The 23194-nt window shown below is 39.2% G+C and overlaps 1 protein-coding gene across 4 annotated transcripts in view; it reads right to left on the bottom strand.

Annotated features, from left to right (window-relative positions):
- WDR17 (WD repeat domain 17) overlaps positions 1-23194 on the bottom strand; it is an 88360-nt gene that overhangs the window by 18635 nt on the left and 46531 nt on the right. For 3 of the 4 annotated variants that reach the window (XR_013545481.1, XM_020803241.3, XM_073001436.2), the window contains exons 15-23: positions 22164-22294; positions 19892-20017; positions 17257-17412; positions 16994-17058; positions 12801-12933; positions 10510-10601; positions 6592-6691; positions 4034-4173; positions 1034-1054 (exon numbers count right to left, since the gene is read on the bottom strand). Coding sequence is in view for 3 of the 4 variants with exons in the window: in XM_020803241.3 (XP_020658900.3) it covers positions 1034-1054; positions 4034-4173; positions 6592-6691; positions 10510-10601; positions 12801-12933; positions 16994-17058; positions 17257-17412; positions 19892-20017; positions 22164-22294 (964 nt within the window). In the remaining variant the exon portion in view is untranslated. The remainder of the gene's footprint in view (positions 1-1033; positions 1055-4033; positions 4174-6591; positions 6692-10509; positions 10602-12800; positions 12934-16993; positions 17059-17256; positions 17413-19891; positions 20018-22163; positions 22295-23194) is intronic. The other variant, XM_073001437.2, reaches the window with a different exon arrangement.

The raw sequence follows: 23194 nt of genomic DNA, 5'->3' as shown, positions 1-23194 counted from the left end.
AAGCAAGTACTGATGAATTATTTCAATGATTACCAAGGTAGCTTTTTATACTACGTGTAAAATAAGTCTTCGTAGCTCTGAAGCCATTTACCTTGTGTTTCCCAAAATGCTGTTACTAACAAACTGTTTTAATCCATTGTAGGTGCTGCACATAAGTGAGCCTAGACTACTTAAGCATAGCAAATTGTTAGCAAAGTTGATGTAAAGCACTGCAGTCTGAATAAATTCATCTTTCAGCATTAAGTATTAGGGAAGATGTATGCACACACATAATGGGAATGCCCACATAGACCTATTTTATTCCACTACAGAGTATTGAATGAGGAAGTCCTATATATTCACATCAGAGTCAAACATACAGAAAGAACCTAAGGGTTATAAATAGTAGCAGCTTTGTGTATTGGCTAGTGGTCTTCACAGGTAATATATTACAAACTGGAAGTTTGTTTACAAAAGGCTATTCTGCACCAATGCTCTTATGAACAACTGCCAAGCATACCCACTATTTTGTGCACATGGCATACCCATAAATAAATGTTCATTTAAAACCTGGGATCCTTCAGGTAAGAGAGCAGGAAACTTTAAAAACTGGATGCGAAAAGGCTCCTTTTTGTCCTGGTTATCTGAACCTAAATGTTTTGTGCCAATGCTATATTGTGAAGTTAGCACTGCTCCAAGTCTATCATAATAATTAGATTTTGGAATGATACAGCCATTACATCTCTACCTAAGGATTTACGTCTGAGTAAGGTAATTTTTAGAATCAAGCTATCAGACTGCAGGCTTCATCCTTCACGGAGGCACAGGTTAACTGTGATAGGAAATGCTATGCCTTATTCCTCTTTGGTATCAGAGCTTGAGTAATCTGCACCATTCATTTTAAAATATCCTTTTAAGGCTTTTTGTCATAAAAAATATTCTGTTCTATTAAAAAAGCCAACACAGTGCCCAAAATTTTATTTTTATTCTAACTACAAAGAACATGTTTGCAGAGGACTGATGAGAAACTCTTCCTCTAGGAAAAGGAAAGTACCTGTATCCAAGTGATGGAAAGCTAAAACAAAAATATTTCAAAACTGTAACAAACAGCATTTTAATATTAACATATACAAGGCAGAACATTTGATAAAAATAAGCTAGAAAAGAAACACAAAAAAAACAATTTCCTACCCCAGTACATTAGTTTCACCATGCAAAGACTACTGATTGGTTCTACTACAAAACATGCAACTGCAACTGTAAGTTTCATATGTCAGGGAAGTCCTGAATCTTCGAAGAGAAGAAAACTATGCTATTAAAACTAAGCATGCATCAGATCTAAATCATGATATTCTCAAGACATTAAGAGATATCTAGGTACATAATGTCTCCAGTTCAGAAGCAAACTTGCTAAAACCATTGTATTCTTACACAGAAGGTAACAAAGACAAAAGCTGTGAGTGCTGGCAAAATGTGTTCCTTCACCAAATAAGTTACAGTTATAGGTCCGTTTGAATCAATAAAATTTATGTAGGAGTTGACTTACCAAATCGCCATTGATTCAATGGGCCTACTCAAGTGCGATATACTACACTAAACAACTATATTTTGGCCAGTGTTTCTAATATGTTTCCTTCTGTTGCTAAAAGGCTCTTTGATTAATCAGAAAAGAGAGGGAACTGATTTGATTGATTGATTTAATTTTTAACCTGCCTTTCTCTTCTAGTGGGGACTCAAACTGGCAAACAAAAATATTTAAAATCCACAAGTAGAAACATAACACAAAAGATTTTAAACTATAATATAAAAATATTGTAAAACATTTTTAAAACTGTAAATCAGATTTTAGAAGACATCCTCATCTCAACTGCTTTCTAACTCTCCAAAGGCTTGCTAAAGAGGTAGGGTTTGATAATCCTACATTATGAAACTCTTTTCCTCGGGAGATCTACACCTCCTGAGGAAAAGAGTTTCATAATCTGGGAGCAGCCACAGAAAAAGCCCTCTCTCAAGTCCTCACCAGATGCATTTATGAAAATTGTGTAACTGAGAGATGCCACTCCCCTGAGGATCTTAATATTTGTCAGGCTCATACAGGGCAATATGTTTCAGATAGCCTGGATCTGAGCTGTGAAAACCTTTAAAAGTTATGACTAGGACTTTGAATTCTACTCAGAAATAAACTAGCAGCCGGTGAAACTGCTGTAGGGGGGGGGGGGGTTGTTACGCAATCCCAGTAACCAAACCCAATCAACAATCCAGCTGCAGCATTTTGGATCAGTTGAAGTTTCCAGTGTCTTCAGCGCTCATTGCAATAATCAAAATGGGAGGTAACCAAAGTTAGTGTCACCATACTAAGTCAGCCTCTCAAGGATTTTAGGAAAATGCTCCTCCTTGATGCTCCTCCATTTGTTTCTGTGGGTTGAAGTACTCTATGGAATAATGTGGGATATGTCACAAGAAATGGCAGGTGGCAAATGGGTTGGAAATCAGCCTGCCGATTTCTGCTTTAAGCAGGGGGTTGGACTCGATAGCCTTATAGGCCCCTTCCAACTCATTTATTCTGTGATTCTATGATCTCCCATTTCAATGGCAGAAACACTGGCTGGACAGAACAGTCTGAAAAGGGTCTTCAATTAGATAAGAATGTGGGAGACATGCTGGATCAGAAGAAAGGTCTACTTAATCAAATACTCTGTTCCTCCATCAGCGTACTAGCCATCTTCCTGCTCATGTTCCCCTAGGAACTGGTAAACAAACACACGTCCTCTGGTCTTGTCTATATAGAGGCATCACAACTAAGAGTCAAACAATAACATCTCCATCCATAAAATCTGATTAATTCTCTTTTAAAGCAATCTAAACTGGTGGGCAGCATTAGTACTTTATAGTGAATTCAACAGTTGAATTAAAATCAACCATATACCATCCTGAACACCCCTATTGTGTCTAATTTTGAAAGCTAATCAGAGTTGGGTCCAATTATTTCTTGGCTGGGGAACCACCAGGAAGCCCATACCAAGGATCTCAAATGGCAGCTTGTAAAGAATCAGGCTTGAAACTCTTGAGAGCTGTTAATAGAATTGATAATACAGTACTGGGCTAGATATAGACTAGCTATATGCTGATCTCACCACGGTCATATATGATAGAACAGGGAGAAGGACAGGGAAAAGAAGAGAGAAGAAGATTGCTGTCAAGTCAATTCTGACTTATGACAATCTTTTTCAAGATGTAGAGTGCTCAGAAGTGGTCTACTCTTCCCTTCTTCTGGGAGCTACCTCAGTTTGCCCAAGGCCACGTGGGCTGGCTCTTTGGGGATGCACATGGGAAACTGACCTTCCAACTTCTTGAATGGCATGGAATAACATACTACTGAGAAGGGGTCTTTTTAATTTGTGCAAGCTTTATGTTTTCCTCATTGACTCTTGACAATTAAGCCACAGAAATGGTACAAATTCTAAATGACGTTACATGGAAAAACTCAACACAGGTTGTCCTGTGCACACTGGTGCTCCATGCTTTTGGAGTCACACAACCATTTTCTTTAGAAGCACGCTTAACCCATCAAGCATTGTTGTGGATAGATATTAATTCAGGTTTAAAGGACTTAAATGTATTCTGTGTTATCGTACTAATTAGAACTGAGAAAGCATAATCACTAGAAAGGTAAGAGCACACAGACATGATCCTTATATACTTCAAGTGGAATACAAACCCTGGAAATCTCTTCTTTAAAAATCTCTCATTGCATACTAAAACTCCTTGTTATTTCACTAATATTGAAAGGATTGATTCCAAACAAATAAAGATTGCTATTTACATTCTTTCTGCTTATTCTATACAGTATCCCTCTGATCCAAGGATACTGCCATTTGTTCATAACATGTCTAACATGCTAGTGGAGCATACGTTCAACTCTTGATTTATGCCTTCTAGCTTGAAAAAAATCCAAGTTCTTTAAAGCCAGCTTTGAAGGTCTGAAATGTCTATGCTCTATTACAATGTCTATGGTTTGCTAGGGAGAAAATTCTTTGGAGGAAGAAATTCTTACCATGTTGTTACAGTCATACATTTTCTTGCTAGTAACTCTAGTGCATAATGAGTTGCTTGGGCTGCACATTCTCCTAAGACAGTACCCACACTGACTGCCAACTCCAGTTCATTTCCACGAATCAGGTTTGCCATGGCAAGCTTGCTCAATAAGAAAATCATATCATTAAGCATCACAAGCACCAAGGGTTTATTCACACCATCATGATGACATTTATTTTCAAAACTGTTAAGATGCAACAAAAACACACATTACTGAATCAGACTCAAAGGGCAACTTTGCACACTGTGGTAAGCCAAGAACTATATTAACTCTAATATAGTTCTAATATTGTTGCTGCGCTGAAAACTGCATGGTAGAAAACCACATAAACCATGTCTTCACTGCAGTCCTTCTGGTATGTTTCTCTCCTGTTCTTCTTTCAGCGTAGGCAGTGCAGGACATAAGTCAGGGACAAATCCTGTGATAAGTTCAGATATCCTGACAAGCAACAGCTTAAACAAGCCAGAGTTTGTAAACCAACAACAAATAATGTGTTCAGATTATGGTTTGTGGCTAGTTTACTAGCTATGGCTTGTTGGGACAGATGGGCTTGTCCATAACAAACCATGTCATGATTTCTTGAAATCTAGCTTGTTGTGATGTGTGAGCAAATTTCTTATTCATATGGGTATTATGTTGTGTCATCAAACTGGAAATGTCTTACAGTGGCCTAATAAGGGTTTCAAGGTAAGTGAGATATTTGAGTGGTTTTACCAGTTCCACACCCCCAATGAGTTTCCATGGCTGAGCAAATATCACACCGAGTACCACATTGTTCTGGTTATGTTTCCTAAAACAGTTTGCACAGCTGGCTAACTATTTAGTCAACCAGTCATAAACCACAATCTGATCACTGTGGTTGTTATGTTTTGCCTGCTTTGCTTCACATAATAAACAATATTTTGTCCATTATCTAGCAAACTACAAGAACTATAAGTATTTTTTTAAAATAAAGTGATACCTAGAGCTAAGCTACTGGTGATTTCTGAAAATTTAATTACTCAACCAACTTTCTTAAGAAAAGCAATCATGGTGTAATAAACACCACAACCAATGAGGGAAAGCAGTTGTGAGCTTTATAAATGTCCAAATTAAATGTAACTCATGTTCTGCCCTCACTTGAATACCAAAGATAGGCGAGAATGTTCACTTCCTGCACCTATGTCTTCAATGTAACATGTAAAGCTACAAGATGTATGACAGGACTCACTTGTTTATCTAAGGAGATATGACTGCTCTGCTTTTCAAGAACCTTGGAAATGTTGATTACTTGATAGTTCTTGGTGTTTTCAAAGCAGTAGGTAGTGTTCACCAGACCTCTAAATGATTACTCTCCCCTAAGGTAGGATCCCCCACACTTTAAGACAGGGAAAAGGCCAAATACATGATCTATTGACAGAGTGTATGCTCCTTCCAGTTTCTTCCACTCATCCTCAGACCCGTAGTGTTATACTAGTATTTAAACAAAGGCATAGATGACAACTAAACTAGTCATTATAACATACACACACATATAGTTATATATGACAAATACTGTTTCTTCAGGGTAGGATGAGGAAAGCAATGGGGGAAAACCCCCATTTTTTTTCTAAGAATCTTGGCAGAAATCACCATACTTTGTATTTCCTTCACCATCAAAGACAAAGGGCAAGTTTTAGAGTCACTTGCATGTTTGGGTCCAACTAAGTAAGAAGCTACCTTTAGGCTGCTCTTGCTAGGTCTGCTTGTTCACCACCAAAAGTAAACATGGCAATGAAAGGTATTGCTCCCCATCAGAAGGTGAAGTTTAACTACTGACATGTAATTGGGCACTTTATCTGTGTCAGAGGAAGTTTTAAAGAAAATGGAATTGTAGAGATTCCTCGCAAAAACAGTAATTTCTTGAAATGATTAACATGGATTTGTAGCATTTGGGGGGCCGTTTCACTTTCAAGACAGCTAGTAAATAAAAATGTATCCAAAAAGGAATTTCTCCATTAAACTTGTATTCCTGGACTTTGAGCTATGCTCTTTTCACCACCTTTATTGGCTATTGCTTGCAGGGGCAGCAAAATTAATCATATGCCTTGTAGCTTTACATATTACAAGAGAAGAAAAGGAGAAAGAAATGGCTTTCAGTAACATATGTGTTTCCTCTATATTGTGTGGTTCCTGCCACAGACTTTTTTATGCTCTTTCTCCATCTACACTCGCTAGTCACACTTGCTATTTTTCAGACTGAAGGATACTCTAAAAAGCAAAGAAACTACAATAATGCTAGACAAAAAGAAACACTGGGAGTTTACAGCATTGCAATACACTAAACATGCTGACCTTCAGGGGTCTAGATATTCCTGGTATTGATATGGTAAAGTAGCAGAAATTTAAAAAAATCTCCAACTATTTTTTGAATATGTTGTTAAAGCTGTCAGAACATCTTCCATATGTTTTTAGTCTATATTCACTGAGATCAACATCTTGGATACGGCTTATTTATACATATTCTGCGTAGCAAAAATATTTTTAAAATGCTTTACCTCAATATTCTCAACAGCTAAGTGGCAACAAGCAGCCAGCACTGCACAGCCATCCTGAAAATAGCAATCAGCGAGTTCTTTACTGACTTGATGCAGAAGCCTAGAGAGGGAAAAGTTGTTTGAATTATATAAGTTAAACTATATTTCAGAGAACAGCCAAAGACATAATAGAAACACTATGAACTGGCTACTCCATGATATCATAAAGGTCCTTCCATCTATCTGCCAAAGTTTTTGTAAAATCTAGACCACAATTCATGGTCAAACTACATGTTAAAGGGAATGACTAACCTATTTCCCCTACTAGGGCAGGATTTCCTCATACATACATAATGCAACAATTTGACTTGTAAATTAAACCTATTAAGCATATTCTGCCTTTTGATCACAAAATACAATATGCTAAATCTAATATACATAGTTGAAAAAAATCAGAAGTAATGACAAATGACATTACCAGAAGCTACTGGTAATGGTGCGGCTAAAAAATATTGTAAGTAAGTAAGTAAGTAAGTAAGTAAATGAATAAATAAATAAATGAATAAATAAATAAATGAATGAATGAATAAATAAATAAATAAATAAATAAATAAATAAATAAATAAATAAATAAATAAATAAATAGACATATTTTACCAGCTCAGTGACCATATTCTGAAAAAAAAAACCTACAATAACAATACTGTCTGTTTTAACGCACAGACTATCAATAGCAGAGGGCGAAATATATATCTACTGCTCACCTCTCTTTGTGAGGGAAAGCATTCAATAAGCTATCGTTTAACCACAGTGAGCTTTATATCCAATGTCCTTCATGAACTAATGACTAGAAGGATTCTCTCAATCTATCCATTTCCCCCCAATTCATCCCTATATCTACAAAGAATAGAGGACTATTAATACGTTTTTGTATTAAACTTGCCAAGCATGATGATCTATACTATTATAAAGAGCCTTGTGGCACAGTGGTTAAAACGCTGTACTGCAAGCTAAAACTGTGCTCATGACCTGGGGTTCAAATCCCAGGTAGCCGGCTCAAGGTTGACTCAGCCTTCCATCCTTCCGAGGTCGGTAAAATGAGTACCCAGCTTGCTGGGGGGGCAATGTGTAGCCTGTATAATTAAAAATTGTAAACCGCCCGGAGAGTGCTTGTAGCGCTATGGGGCGGTATATAAGTCCAATAAATAAATAAATAAATAAATAAATAAAATAATAGCTTTATAGTTACTCATTTCACACGCTAGAAAGGTTATGCTCAAATCCTACAAGGTAGGTTTCAGCAGTATGTGGACCAAGAACTCCCAGAAGTACGAGCTGGATTTCGAAGGGGCAGAAGAACTAGAGACCAAACTGCTAACATGTGCTGGATTATGGAGAAAGCCAGAGAGTTCCAGAAAAACATCTACTTTTGCTTCATTGACTATGCAAAAGCGTTAGACTGTGTGGACCACAACAAACTATGGCAAGTTCATAAAGAAATGGAGTGCGTGACCACCTTATCTATCTTCTGAAAAAATTATATGTGGGACAGGAAGCAACAGTTAGAACTGGATATGGAACAACTGATTGGTTCAAAAATGGGAAAGGAGTATGACAAGGCTGTATATTGTCTCCCTGCTTATTTAACTTATATGCAGAATACATCATGCGAAAGGCTGGACTGCAGGAATCCCAAACTAGAATTAAGATTGCCAGAAGAAATATCAACAACCTCAGATATGCAGATGATACTACTCTGATGGCAGGAAGTGAGAAGGAATTAAAGAACCTCTTAATGAGAGTTAAAGAGGAAAGCACAAAAAATGGTCTGAAGCTCAACATCAAAAAAACCTAAGATCATGGTCCCATCACCTCCTGGCAAATAGAAGGGGAAGATATGGAGGCAGTGACAGATTTCACTTTCTTGGGCACCATGATCACTGCAGATCGTGACAGCAGTCACAAAATTTAAAGAGGCCTGCTTCTTGGGAGGAAAGCAATGACAAACCTCGACAGCATCTTAAAAAGCAGAGACTTCAGCTTGCCGACAAAGGTCTGCATAGTCAAAGCTATGGTTTTTCCAGTAGCGATGTATGGAAGTGAGAGCTGGACCATAAAGAAGGCTGATCGCCAAAGAATTGATGCTTTTGAATTGTGGTGGTGGAGGAGACTCTTGAGAGTCCCCTGGACTGCAAAGAGAACAAACCTAGCCATTTTGAAGGAAATCAACCCCGAGTGCTCACTGGAAGGACAGATCCTGAAGCTCAGGCTCCAGTACTTTGGCCATCTCATGAGAAGAGAAGACTCCCTGGAAAAGACCTTGATGTTAGGAAAGTGTGAGGGCAAGAAGAGGAGACGAGGACGACAGAGGACGAGATGGTTGGACAGTGTCATCGAAGCTACCAACATGAATTTGACCCAACTCCAGGAGGCAGCAGAAGACAGGAGGGCCTGGCGTGCTCTGGTCCATGGGGTCACGAAGAGTCGGATATGACTTAACGACTAAACAACAACATAGTTATATTATACAGAAATTACACTTTATATTTTTAAAGTGTACTTAGATTTGATCTCCTGATTTCTTTACCTTTCTGTTTCGTACATCTTCCTAATCAGATGCTGATGCTTGACTTTAAGCACCCAAAGAACGATCAAATTCCCATGTATCAGTTCTACTTATTTAAATTTAAATAATCCATGACAGATGAATCAGGATGAACTGAAGGTCTAGCTCACTTTGTTGACAACCACATTGCTTTTTTCCTCCTCTAACAACTTTGGCAGCCCCTAAGCAATACAAACTTAAGACAGTGAATAAAAGTGTAAAATGGTTAGTTTCATTACCCTAAATCAGTGTTTCTCAATCTTGGGCAACCCAGGTGTTCTTGAACTGCAGCTGCCAAAAACCTTGGCCAGCATAGCTGTTGGTGAAGGCTCTGGGGAACTGCAGTCCAAGAACACCTGGGTTACTCAAGATTGTGAACCACTGCTCTAAATGCCCAGGGACTGAAAAGGAGATGGGTTGGTTGTGGGTGCAGTCCATACTTATGTATGCAATCCTTTTTTTTTTAGTAACTCTGGAAGTATGGAAGTTTATAAAGTAATACACCACTTAACACCATCCCATTTAGAACTGTTTCATAATAACACATTTTTCAGCACCCTCTCCAGAGTCAGTCAGTCAGTCAGTCATTCTTTGGTTGTGGCAAATTGCCCCCCCCCCTTTCCCCACTTGCATTTTCTCTCTCAATACTCCTCCCCACTCTCTTGACTCCCTTTCACACACATTCTCCCAGACAGAACTTCACGGTCTATTCACACATACACATGCAAGGAGGCAGGGAACTGAGTGTTCCGTCAGCCCCTTTTCACTCACTGGTTCCTCTCCACACAGTAAAGGTAGCATGGGCACCAAGTGCATGGCTCAAGAGGAATGGCTCCTTTTCTCTTTCTCTTCTTTCCTTTTTTTACCCCTTTTCGCCCCCTCTCTCTTCAGTGTTTCTCTTTCCCTTCTTTCCCCCTTCTCCTACTCTACTGTCTTAGACTTGGAACCAGCTCAAATTTTCATTGCATTTTCACCTTACATACGTATAATAATATACGTTATATATATTATTATATATATGATAATGTGTATTATAATGACCCCGTCTACCTCTGTTTCAGTTACCATTCCATGTTCTAGGGAGGTATCCTGAGCACAAAGGGGGGTATTACTGTACCATTTTGTCAATAAAAATCAATTATTTCTGCAAAGCAAAATCTATAATTAGAAATATACAGTAAGAAAATCAGAAGAGCAGGTTTCAACGTTTAGCACAAATTATTCAATCTCAGTAGAAAATAATCACAATTTGCTGATACCCTATTTTTCAATTCATCACACAACAGATTTTAAAAAATGACAGCATATAAAAATAGCTTTTCTACATGACTCACTCATTGTAATCTTCCATGCTGGGTCCTTCATAATATGTTGATCCATTTGATGCTGAACACTGGAATGTTTGCATATTTCCTTCACATGCTGCCTAGAAACATTAAAATAACATCAACCAATACACACACACACGATTCTCTTAACAACATTATTGGAGGGGAGAAGATGAAACAAACTACTAAATTAGCCTGCGACTGAAATATGAAACTAATAAGAATGATTTCCGATTCCTACCTATGGAAAGAGCCAGGATTGATGTACTTACACTGCTCTATTATCTAAAATAAAATGTTACTTGCTGTAAAAACAAACATGTTTTGCCTTGTTATGCGTACAGGGTTTGTGGATTTGGACATGGACTCAGGTGAATACCATGACACATGACCCCAGATTTATCAGTGGTATTCCTCTTGCCACTTTTGGCGATTTTGCATTGTGGATATATTGTATACAGATTTCTACTGGCTGGCACGCTAAGTAATTGGTGTTAATTGACAGCTGCAGGGGAGGCATGCACTAGGTGTCGCAATCATACCTGTTAAGAAAAGTGAACATTTATGAAAGGTGGTATCAGCTGATTGTTTTGTGTGTTACCTGTCTTGAGAGGTTGTTTTATATATAAAAATGTGTGAGAGGGAAAGAGTTAACTAAGAGCTGTGTATTAGGGTTAGCACTGTTAGTTACAGCCAAATAAGGTCTGTTTCTTGACAAGCCCTATTCTTGTATTTAGCTGAATCTAGGTTTCTCAGTGTGGGAGGATGGTGGAATGGCAGCCATCTTGAAGGGTTCCTCAAGGAGTCTTCACACCAAGCAGGGCTTATATGGTTTGGTTTTCTCTTGCCAATGAAGGGCAGTTGTGGTTGGGGAATTCCTTGGCAGATAGGAAGGAGTAGATTCCCACTCCCATATCCATCTGGGGAGGATAACACTGCAGCCAGTTGTAGCCTGACTTTTGCCTGCTTACCCACCCTCACTGTTTTATTTTGATTGTGCAAATGTTGAGAATGGTATTGGTGCACCTCTCCCTTCCTTCATCACAGCATTCTCAGGGGCAGTTGGAGGTAAGAATATAGATAGTTTGGAGAAATGGAGGATCCCATGGGAATTGGATCCTCTCAGGTGGTGATCCCCTTCATGGGACTGGTGGTGGAGAGGCCCATTACACACACAGTTCTGGAGCCCTCTTTACTTCCACATGACAGGTGGGACCAATAACCAATGAAACTGTGGCCATTGTTTTCCCCAATTGTTCAGTGTTCTGCCATGGCTTTTAGCATCACTGCAACTTGGCTGACAAGAAGCTGTTAGTAGTGTCTTGTCAGTTCTTGTATAAAAGCAGGTAATTATATACAGTAACACCCCGCTTAGCGTTCAGGATGCATTCTAAGAATTCACCAAATCAGTGCTAAACAGGGTCATCTTATGCCATGAATTCCAGAGAACCAATCTATATGGAGTAGGTAGACTGGACCTCAGGTCTCCCAAAGGCCTGGTTTACCTCTGCACAGAGTTAAGTAGTCCAGGTCCCTAGTCTCCTGGAGGCTTGGTCTACCTCTTTAGGGAATCTAGGCCCCCACTGAGCATCACAAAATGGTTATCTGTGCACACACACTGTAATAAATCAGTGGTAAGCAGAAGAGTACTATACAAAGTATTACTGTATATGGAACACTGAAGAACAGTAGACATTTTTATTATATACTAAAGAAACTGATATGAAAACATTGTTCTTCTATTTTTGTTGCACCTAATCTTTGAACTTTTTTATTTATATATGTGTGAAAACTTTTTTGTTTGTTTACAAGCCCTCGATATGATTTTTACAGAGAGCACAATACCTGTAATTGATACAAATCAACAGGGACAATTTCTGAGAATATTGGAGGGTAACTAATGTGCATAATTAAAACTGGATTTTCAAAACATGCTTGCTGGTAATCACAAACACAGGATTCTGCAGATATGTGTTTTTGATCAGGATGGACATACAGTATATGTAGGGAACAGGAAAATCTAGACCTTGCTAGTTTCCTTTTTCTTTCTTTCAAAAATTTCTAAATTATTATTCTAAAAAACTAATATGTTATATTTGGCAAAAACAAAGACTTTTCTTCACTATACAAGTGTTCATTTTCTTATGTATGCTTGGAAATATTTGCTACCCTACAGCATTGGTTAAACAAGGCTTAGTTACCACAGTTAAGATCATCCCCACTGATAATACCTTTTGGTTTTCTACTGTATATAATGCATGCGTATACACACAGAGAACATCTATATAAAGAGATACCTGTGCTACTAGCAAAGCTTCTTTGAGCTGGCCTCTTGAAGTAAAAAATGCGACGAGTTTCTTCACATCACCTGTAGCTATGCAGTACGGAATAACATCATCATTTTCTTCCTGAATTAACTGGTCAGCTCTCCTAAAAATTGTCAGATATTTTATCTTATTTTTAAAATGTATAAGGTTGAATAATCAGACAATGGGGTATCAAGTTTTATAAAGTTCATTACACCTTCTAATCTATACAGAAGAGCAGGCCTCTCTGGAAGAGGAAGAAGAGCCAGGCGAGGAAGAGCTAAACTGAAGGAGCTCTTAGAACAGTGGCAAAATGTGCAGACTCAAGCACAGCAGTACTACCCGGACAAGACTCTGGCACATGACCTTTCAGACACATATGACGGAAGGATCATGTCCCCTTTCAGAGGGATGCTGAAAAGGCGGCAGAAGCAGATGACCATGGAGAGGTTCCTCACGAAGAGGCCAAGACAGGAAGAGGAACCTGCTGCTTCCACCAGTGGTGCCCAGTTGCCTTCTTCCTCCTCCTCCTAGACGACTTGAGGACAAGCCTTAAAGCCTTCTCCCAGTTGACCATCATTTGGGCCATTGCCAGAGAGACCCTCTGCAGCTCTGGGAACGTAAAAGACTACTGCTGTGATGTGGAGACAGTTCTGTCTGCCTCCAGTTTCCTGACTTAAAACAGTAGTCCTGGTGGTTTAGAGACTTCAGCCTCACTTGTTCACTTTAAAATGTGAAATGTAAAAAGTTTCTGTACTGTTGGTTTCTGTATGTTTACATGCCTTAAAAATGCACTTTCTGAAGAGTTTTGCACAACCCAAGGGCTGCTAGTGACTCTTTCTGTTCAGTTTCAGTGAAGGCAGATGTTCCTGCCTCATGTTTGCTGATTTTAAATGTTTTTCTATGATGTTTAAAAAGTTTTATAAAGTTCATTACACCTTCTAATTTGTACAGTTCTTCCAAAAGCATGGGTTTAAATAAAGCCCCAGTTGTTGTTGTTGTTATTATTATTATTCAAAAATAGATTGACTGGTATTATACAACAGATACAAGTTTTAACCAAAAACCTAAGTATCTGTTAAATATCAATGTAGTATGTATGCTGTTCCTAATATTGCCTTTTTTGTGTGTGACTCTCATGGTGTGATTTCTGAGATCTGCAACTGCTTATAATACTGTGTGAAGTTTCTTGCTATTATTCCTAAAGCACCAATGACAATGGGGACCACTGAAGTATATTTCATCCACAAGCAAGATGTTTGAATTGCCAGATCTCTGTGTTTTGTAAGTTTTTCCAATTCTTTATTTTCAACTGTGGCATCCCCTGGAATTGCAATGTTAATGATACAGAAATTTCATTCTGTTACTACTATGTCTGGTATGTTTTGATCAAGTTGTCTATCGGTTTGGATATGGAAATTCCACAAGATCTTGACTTCATCATTTTCTAGACCTTCTCTCCTGATGATGATTATTATAATGATCATTTTATAGATCATTGACTAAATTTGACTGTTAGTCCCAATTGAAGTAGGTCACTGACTAACTGAATGAGACTTAAATCAATCTTTTTGCAAGTTCTATTGCTTCCATGGGTCTACTCTAGTTAGGATTAACAACTGGGCTGGACCCATGTCTTAATCCTCAAGGGGCTTTGGGGGTCCCTGAGGATTGCACATAAGTAAAAATAAAAATTCAGTACAGTAAAACTTAGTCTGAGCATTATTTAACCATTATTTAACCATGTCAAGGGTGGGGTCAGACTCTCATCTCTTTCCCATAAGCAACGTTCAGCATTCCTGTGACAACCAAGTCTACCTAGCTTATCACTGTGGCCAGGATTTGCTAATTAGCAGCTTCAAAGTCCCATTCCTGTGTTCAGTAACCATTGTCACTTCATCTCTTATCTGTATTCTGTCCTGGAAATGAAACTCACTACCATGGAATAAATAAAGGAGACATATGTTTTTGTGGTCTGTGATGTGGGCGCATCCTGTGTTTGGTGTGGTCTGTGTTGTGGATGCATCCTGTCTTTGAGAAATTGAAGGTTTTCAGAACTTTTTTGCCAGCAAAAGTCAGGGTGTGCATTTGTTCTACTTTGTTGGTGGGGGGGGGCTGTTATGCCAATTTTTTTGTTAGCTGCAGAGGAAAGGTAGGGAGCTTAGCTTATGTTGAGGGGGGTGTTATGCCAATTTTATTTTTTGAGTTGCACAGGAAAGGTAGGGGGGTTTAGCTTGTGTTGAGGGGGGTGTTATGTCACTTGTTTGTCCAGGACAGTTTTGGCTAGGGGTGGGAAGGTGTGTGGGAAGGTGTGTGTGAAGTGGATGTGAAGCACTGCCTTTTGTTTTTGTAAATGTAGCAGCTGTGCTGACATGGGTCCCAAGAAGGCTGCTTCTGCAGAGGCTGGGAATATGATAAATGAGAAGAGTACTCTTGAGATGAAGAAGGAGATCTCAGGAAGCACGACGGAGGCATGCGAGTGATAGACCTTGCCAGAGAGTACCAGAGGAATCCATCCACCATCGGTACCATCCTTAAGATGAGGGAGAAGATCCTTGCAACAGATGTAGCCAAGGGACTCACCAGGATCGTGAAGAACCGGCCAGCTGTTCTGGAGGAGGTGGAGAAGTTGCTGCTCATCTGGATGCAAAAGAAGCAGCGTGCAGGGGACACAGTGACTGAGGCTGTTGTCTGCGAGAAGGCCAAGGCCTTGTACGCAGACCTCGTGCAGCAAGAGCCAGGAACCTCAGCCATGCCAGAAGACTTCAAGGCAAGGAGAGGCTGGTTTGAATGCTTCAAAACCAGATCTGGAATCCACTGTGTGGTCAGGCATGGAGAGGCTGACAGTTCTGATGTTCCTGAGGCTGAGGACTTTGCCACCGAGTTCCTGGAGGTCGTGACAACACAGGCCTACCTTCCACAGCAGATCTTCAACTGCGACGAGACTGGGCTGTCCACCCAGGAGCTGGTTGAACTGCAGGCAGAGGTTACAGAAGAGCAGGCCTCTCTGGAAGAAGAGCCAGGCGAGGAAGAGCTAAACTGAAGGAGCTCTTAGAACAGTGGCAAAATGTGCAGACTCAAGCACAGTGGTACCACCCGGACAAGGCTCTGGCACATGACCTTTCAGACACATATGACGGAAGGATCATGTCCCCTTTCAGAAGGATGCTGAAAAGGCGGCAGAAGCAGATGACCATGGAGAGGTTCCTCACGAAGAGGCCAAGACAGGAAGAGGAACCTGCTGCTTCCACCAGTGGTGCCCAGTTGCCTTCTTCCTCCTCCTCCTAGACGACTTGAGGACAAGCCTTAAAGCCTTCTCCCAGTTGACCATCATTTGGGCCATTGCCAGAGAGACCCTCTGCAGCTCTGGGAACGTAAAAGACTACTGCTGTGATGTGGAGACAGTTCTGTCTGCCTCCAGTTTCCTGACTTAAAACAGTAGTCCTGGTGGTTTAGAGACTTCAGCCTCAATTGTTCACTTTAAAATGTGAAATGTAAAAAGTTTCTGTACTGTTGGTTTCTGTATGTTTACATGCCTTAAAAATGCACTTTCTGAAGAGTTTTGCACAACCCAAGGGCTGCTAGTGACTCTTTCTGTTCAGTTTCAGTGAAGGCAGATGTTCCTGCCTCATGTTTGCTGATTTTTAAATATTTTTCTATGATGTTTAAAAAGTTAAAGTTTTTTGATTGAAATTTTTGAAATCACCTGCACAATATGTATTTAAAGAGCATTTAATAAACCCTCTGTAAACCAAATTTGACTTTGTTCTGACTTTTTTTGCCCACAGTAACACATTAATTAGATTTCAATGCATTCCTATGGGAAAACACATTTCTCAAGACGACATTAACCGCAGAACGAATTAAATTTGTCTTGCGAGGCACCACTGTAAGTAGTATTCAATAGTAAGTCACAACTAGCATTAGATTCATTGAATCTACTAACATTTATATCAGGTTTGTGCAACTTGCCATGGCTAATACAGGCTACCATATCTCATGCCATGGCTAATACTGTACAGGCTACCCATATCTTGGGTGAGTGAGCAGGTACATGACTGAGATGTACCCTGGCACCTTCTTGCAATGAAGACAGATAATGCCATCACATGAATAGAGGAGAATAACGCAACTTTACAAATAATATGTAACAAATTAGTGCAGAAGATAGTTTTATATCTTACCTCTGCATTAGCTTCTTCCAGTAATTCACAGATACCCCTGGAGCAACTGAGAGTGCTTTGTCCCACTAAAATACAAATACATTATATCTACTTATTTTTTCTCAATAAGGAAACATAAGCCATTCAATAGTTTTTTAAAACAGCCCTCCATCTTTTTATTTGTTCATATGTCTACAAGTGATGAGCTAGCACCATATATATGCAAACATCTTCTCATTAATTATAAACACTGCATTTTATCAAGCACTAATTTAACAGTTTACCTCTCCAAGTTCCACCATAAGTTCACAGTATCTTTCAATTTGCCCGAGTCTTAGATGTATCTCTGCTGCTTCTTTCAGCCTTTCCTGCTTACTAGGTGCACCAATACCACCTCCAAACTTAGACATCTTTACAGTTGTGAGTTCTTGGGCTTTGGACTGTAAGAAGAAAAATCACAATAAGCTGTTTTGCCATAATATAAGGTAAATATTGACAACTTTCTCCAGTATATGGTACCAATCTGTAAAAACCATCCTGTAAAAAGGAGCTGCTGTTACACTTGAACAGCCCCTCCCTCAGCAGAAATAATATAGCTATGATAATCAGAGAAGCAGCAAAGGCAGAAGTCAAAGCCTAGCTCAAGTACTGTATGTCTGCTGCCTTGTCCCAAAGCAGAAGTTCCCTGGTTAAATTCAACGTCCTGACAGTTGCCCTTGCTAGTTAGGGTCAGTTGTCTGAAAAAAGGAAATGCATGTCTTTACAAAAGAAAAACCATGCAAGATACAGTTAAGTATTACTGAAACCAGTGGCATGTGCCATCTATTTTAGCCAACATATTTCTGACCTGCAGAGATCATTCCACATTTTCCTTGTTTGTCATTTGTCGGGACATTTAAAAGCAAAACCCACTAGGAAAGCCCCTTTTAGAATAAGTACATATACTTCTCTCAGTGTACATTTATTCCGCTAGAAGTTTGTAATTCCCAAGGATTTAATGCTACTGATACATAATAAAATGTAAGAACAAAAATCCCCATCATCTTAAATTAACTGTTGTAATATATATATTATACAATATTCCAACAAAAAACACTTTCTGAGTTATGTGTTGTTGTAAAACAATCAACATGTATTAGTCTAACTGCACTAGCATTTTTATGTCTTACAATGTAAGTACTTTGCCAGGGTACTGGAAAAATAAACTTTGCTTTAATAGTCCTACACATCCAAAATGAGTGGAACAGATGTAACAATCAGGAATTGCAATACTCTGAAATGATAGCTCCCATTTGGAATAACCCATCTGGTACAGCTGAGGGATCATATACAATTTATAACTGCTGTACTTATTCTTCTGAGAAGTATAAACTAACTATAGACTAAATGAGGAACCAAGTCTGAAATTAACCATTTTAAGTAATTCCAGTGTCAAGGAAACAAAAATGGAAGAACTCTAATTAAGTGCCTCACAATAGATATAGATGGGCAACACTTGCACCCAAGAGCATCCTTCTCACATCTTCTTTGTTAAATTGTAACCAATGCTTGGTTTCTTGCCAAAGCACAGCTTTCCTTTTTGTAACTGCAGCCTTGTCTGAGGAAGCAGATGGCCAGAATTCCATTCCTTCCACAAACCACTGTACAGCAACCTGCACTAAGTGACTGTGGTGAACTGTTGCTAGTATGTCTTCACTGGCACCAATTTGCTGCAGAATATTTCATTTTATTTGGAACCAAGAGCTCTGATGTGACAGGAGAGAGACAATATGCACACTTAGAAGGCGGTTACATTGCTAAAACAAGCAAACACAACACTTTAAATTGGGGTTTGTCTGTTTTGAGTTGGTGTAAAAATGGATGAATACATGACATACATGTAAGTGAGGATTAATTTTGATAAAGAATCATGTTTTTTCGGAGAGTGTTTTTTACTCCTCTGCCAGAGGGCCATTTATTTTAAAGTGGATGATGAATCAATTCATTTACATTGATCCCATGTCCGTGTTAATTCTGAAGTAGCCCTCTCACTGGCTGACTCTCACAGCCACTTACCCCTGCTGTTGTTGTGTTAAAAGTGGGGGAGGGGGGAGAAGCCCAGCCACCAAGCAGCTTGCAGGAGCCCCCTGCCGCTTGCTCACTAGCCCGAATCTTCTTCCAGTCCCAGGTTGGGGAGTGTGCACGTGTTTTGTTTGTGCGTTTGCATTGTGTGTCAGTTGCTCATCACTGCCGGGCTCTCCTGTGTGCATCAGTGCTCACAAGGCACTGCTGTGCATGCAAAAGTTTTTCTAGCACTGCTCATCTCTTTCCTATTGCTCCTCCTTCCTCCAGGCGCACACACAAGCACGCCCAGCTGCCCACCTCTCTGAATTCCAGTCTTGGGTTGGAGAGAGAGTGCATGCATCTGGCAACAGCCTTGCTTCAGCAGCACCAGATATGTTTATTCCAAGGGAATGCAAACTGCAATTCAAACACCACATGACTCAGAACTAGAGAGAGGGGTATTCGTATACGAATATCCCTCCCACAGGTGCAGATAATGAGGGTCCGGCCCCCTGGGGCCAGACCGACCACTCATAATTCCGCCACTGCTATGAGCTCCACGGTGCCTTCGTATCACTCCGTTGCTCGTGATGGATTAGCCACTCCTGGCAGAAGGCGGGATGATGAGCCTCTCTGCTAGGTCACATAGCAGCTAATCAATCACAAGCAATGGAGCGATAGGAAGGCACCGTGGAGCTTGTGGCAGAATCGTGAGTGGTCGGTCTGGCCCCAGGGGGCTGGACTCTCATTATCTGCACTTGTGGGAGGATATTCATATACAATTACCCCCACCTCTACTCAGAACTGATCTAACTTGCATCCCCTTTACACCTATTCCAAACTACTGCTTTAATGTAAATGAGCCCTTAAGCTTACCATTCTAAATCTAACCAGATGTTTCATGTGCATAATCCCTTTGCAGTAATTCTGTGGAAGCAAGCTATCGTCCTGGCCTTTTATTACAGCAACAAGATCCCATAGGTTTTTACTGCCTCCTGGGGGCTGCAATAATAAGAATGCAATGATTAAATTAAATCTACAATGAAAATTAGATTACCCTCATTCAAAGCAAAAGTAAAAACAGGACAGTTCAACAGTAAATAAGCCAAGATTGAATCCAATTTAAAAAACAAAACATTTGGGACAGTTCTTGCATCCTCCTACAGAAATGTGCATGGGTAAATAATGTGATTTATCTAAACCATCCATGTGTATTGATTTGGGCCTAGTGGGAAATGTCCTGGCCCTAAGGGGTTTGCAATGTAAAATCCAATACAGGAGAGAAAACAATGGCATGAGGGGGGTGGACTGGGATAGATAGAGAGGAAAGTATGTATGTTTACTGTAACTTCAAACTGTTTAACAATGAAATATGAGTATTGGTAGGTTGTACCAAAATAGGGTTTTTGGAGAGTTTATAAAGTAGCATGAGAGATACCATCAGGCAGATATTTAAGAATCGTAATGTTAACTTAAAAATGTCTACAGCTGAAATTCACGTTTGCTGCAGTATATCATGGTTTGATGGCACAAACTGCAATATACAGTTGTCTATAAATATGGAATAGAAAAGGATGAGAAAGGTAAGGCAAATCATGTTTTCTCTTTATATATTTGTCAAGTGTTTAAATAGATACATGTCTTCATTAAAATTATCAATAACGGTGTACTCATAGCAAAATATATTTACTGTGTAAAGTAAGAATTCAGACTTTGTCAAGTAGAATAATAATAAGCTAATAATGGTAAACATTTTCCCCCATGGATATAAATGTAGTCTATATATACCAAAAACAATTAAAATTATGATAATCTATGTAAAGGCATTGAAAGAGGGGAAAAAATATGACACAAGAGAGAGAAGCCATATCCTTGAAAACAGGGTTAAAAAAAACTTTTCAGAAACAGTATTTGCCTAGTATTGTTTATTCATGTACAGTATATCTGTCGCTGAATATAGCTCTTCTGTGATTTCTATTGAATTATATTTAGCTTACTAGTTCCCAAACTGTTAGAGAAAAGTTATTTTTCATAAGCTGGCTATCATGCTGAAATGGAGCTCAGAATTTGGAAGTAATTAATTACTTGCAATTCCTTCTCCAATTCCAATCCAATTAATTCAAATGACTATGGTGTAACATTATGAGTTACATTATCATGATAGTGTAACAAGGGATAACACTGTTCCTTTGGTGTTGTAACTTTCAGTTCCTTGCATAATTTTAGATCTGTAGCCTCACCTAATGGTAAAACAGCATCCTCATATAGTTCAGGCGGTTTTGCTGCTGCCTCAAGTTCTGTTGTGGGTGATGAGGCAACAATTGGGATGGATGGAAAGAGAGTGTGCTTTTTGGCACACAGCACTGGCTTGTAGCATTCAGATATTTATTTTTTAAATAAAAAGTAACATTTGGGGTGCTTTTGAGAAAGGGGGAAAGAGTTGTCTTTTAAAAACTACAATAACTAACTACTTTGGTGTCTTGAAACTGTATACAATCTCTTTTTAAAAGTAGCAATGAATACTGAAATTATCTGCAACTAAGCTATGGGAGAGTTATGCTTTTAGAATATCATCTTACTCTTTCTCCCTTACAGGCGATGGATTCTGCATGCCATTACATTAAATCTTGTTAATTCTTTAAGCTCTGATTTAGAGGAATACAGACTTAAAAATAAAATATTTTAAATGATAATAAATAAATGCCAAAACCCCTCTTGCAGAGCTATGTCTGTGTTAACACTAGCAGTTTCAATTGCCTCAAACTAAGAAAAGACCATAGACTTTATTGCTTGCACAGCTCAGCACGTAAGTGATAATGTCTAAAGTGATTTTGTAATTTGAAGCAATTTCCATCCAGAAGTTCCACCATTAGTGTTGCAATTTTGGGCAATATACTGGACTGTAAAATGATTTTTTAAAAAACACTACAGTTTCTCTGCCTCATTAAGATTCTGTCTTACATAAAAAATAGTTTTTTTAAAATGGGGTCAGATCCGAACTAGTTTGCAGCAGCTGAAATCTACAGGCACAACTAACTTATCCCATTGATTTTAATGAAACCTATGTTAATCTAGACCTAACTTACTGAAATCCCTACTCTGTATGCCTACATCACATACACATATTATTTATTTGTACTCTACTTACTGATAAACATTCTGAGAACCACCTCAGTTTTCTCCCTCGAGGATTGCCACTCAGCTTGTCTACTTCCTGTTTAATATCTCTGGATACTTTGCCACAAAGCAAGGGAGGAGCACCAACCTCAGTGGCACGATCTATTAAAAATCAAGAGTTGTATCACTTTAAAACAAAAAATAAGAACAAAACCGCTACATGCCATAGCCTAACATACTGCACGGCAGGACCTGTATACACCATAGATCCTCTTCCCAACCTTGGGCTCCTAGACGTTCTTGGATTGCAACTCCCAGAAGCGCTTGCCAGGACAGCTGGTGGTGAAGGCTTCTGGAAGTTGCAGTCCAAGAACATCTGGGGACCCAAGGCTGGGAACCACTGTTCTAGCTCCTCTCTCCTTTGTATGGCACCCTGAAGATGTTTTGGACTACAATTCCCATCACCTTCACCAACCATAGCAAACATAGGGATGACAGGACCCATTACTTCAAATCTGGAGGGCACCACACTAGGGAAGAATGTGCTAGTTTTGGGGCTTTGCTAGCCATTTTATCTGCAGCTATACATTCTCCAGTAAGTTTTGTTTCCCCCCCAGATACTGTTCTGCTGGTTTGGACAATTACCCCAATATTTCCTGCAATTTAATTCTATCAGACTGATTTTCCATTGCAAAGTGAGTCCAAAGAGTGAGCACAAACTCTACGAATCAGGTTCAAAGCAGAAAAACACACAAGAGAATGTGCAGCTGAGTGTCAATGTCTATCAATACTGCATTATTACTGATGGAGTACACATTCCAATGTAACACTAGTCACATAAATTGCACAACTAGGCCTGTGAAGATTAACATGCATTAGCAGAAATGAACCACTGCAGTACTTTTTGATCTGATGGCTGGCACTATTTAGGATAGCCTATGAACATGTGATTACTGATTCATCTTCTCAAATTGTGTAAGAAATTGTATATCAAAGCATAGCAGTAAAATAGCATGGAAACCATAATGCATTCCAGCAGTACAGGGTGTTTGCACACAGAAC

The sequence above is a fragment of the Pogona vitticeps genome, chromosome 5 (assembly GCF_051106095.1).
Source record: "Pogona vitticeps strain Pit_001003342236 chromosome 5, PviZW2.1, whole genome shotgun sequence".
NCBI classification, from domain to species: domain Eukaryota; kingdom Metazoa; phylum Chordata; class Lepidosauria; order Squamata; family Agamidae; genus Pogona; species Pogona vitticeps.
This window is presented reverse-complemented; position numbering and strand designations above follow the sequence as displayed.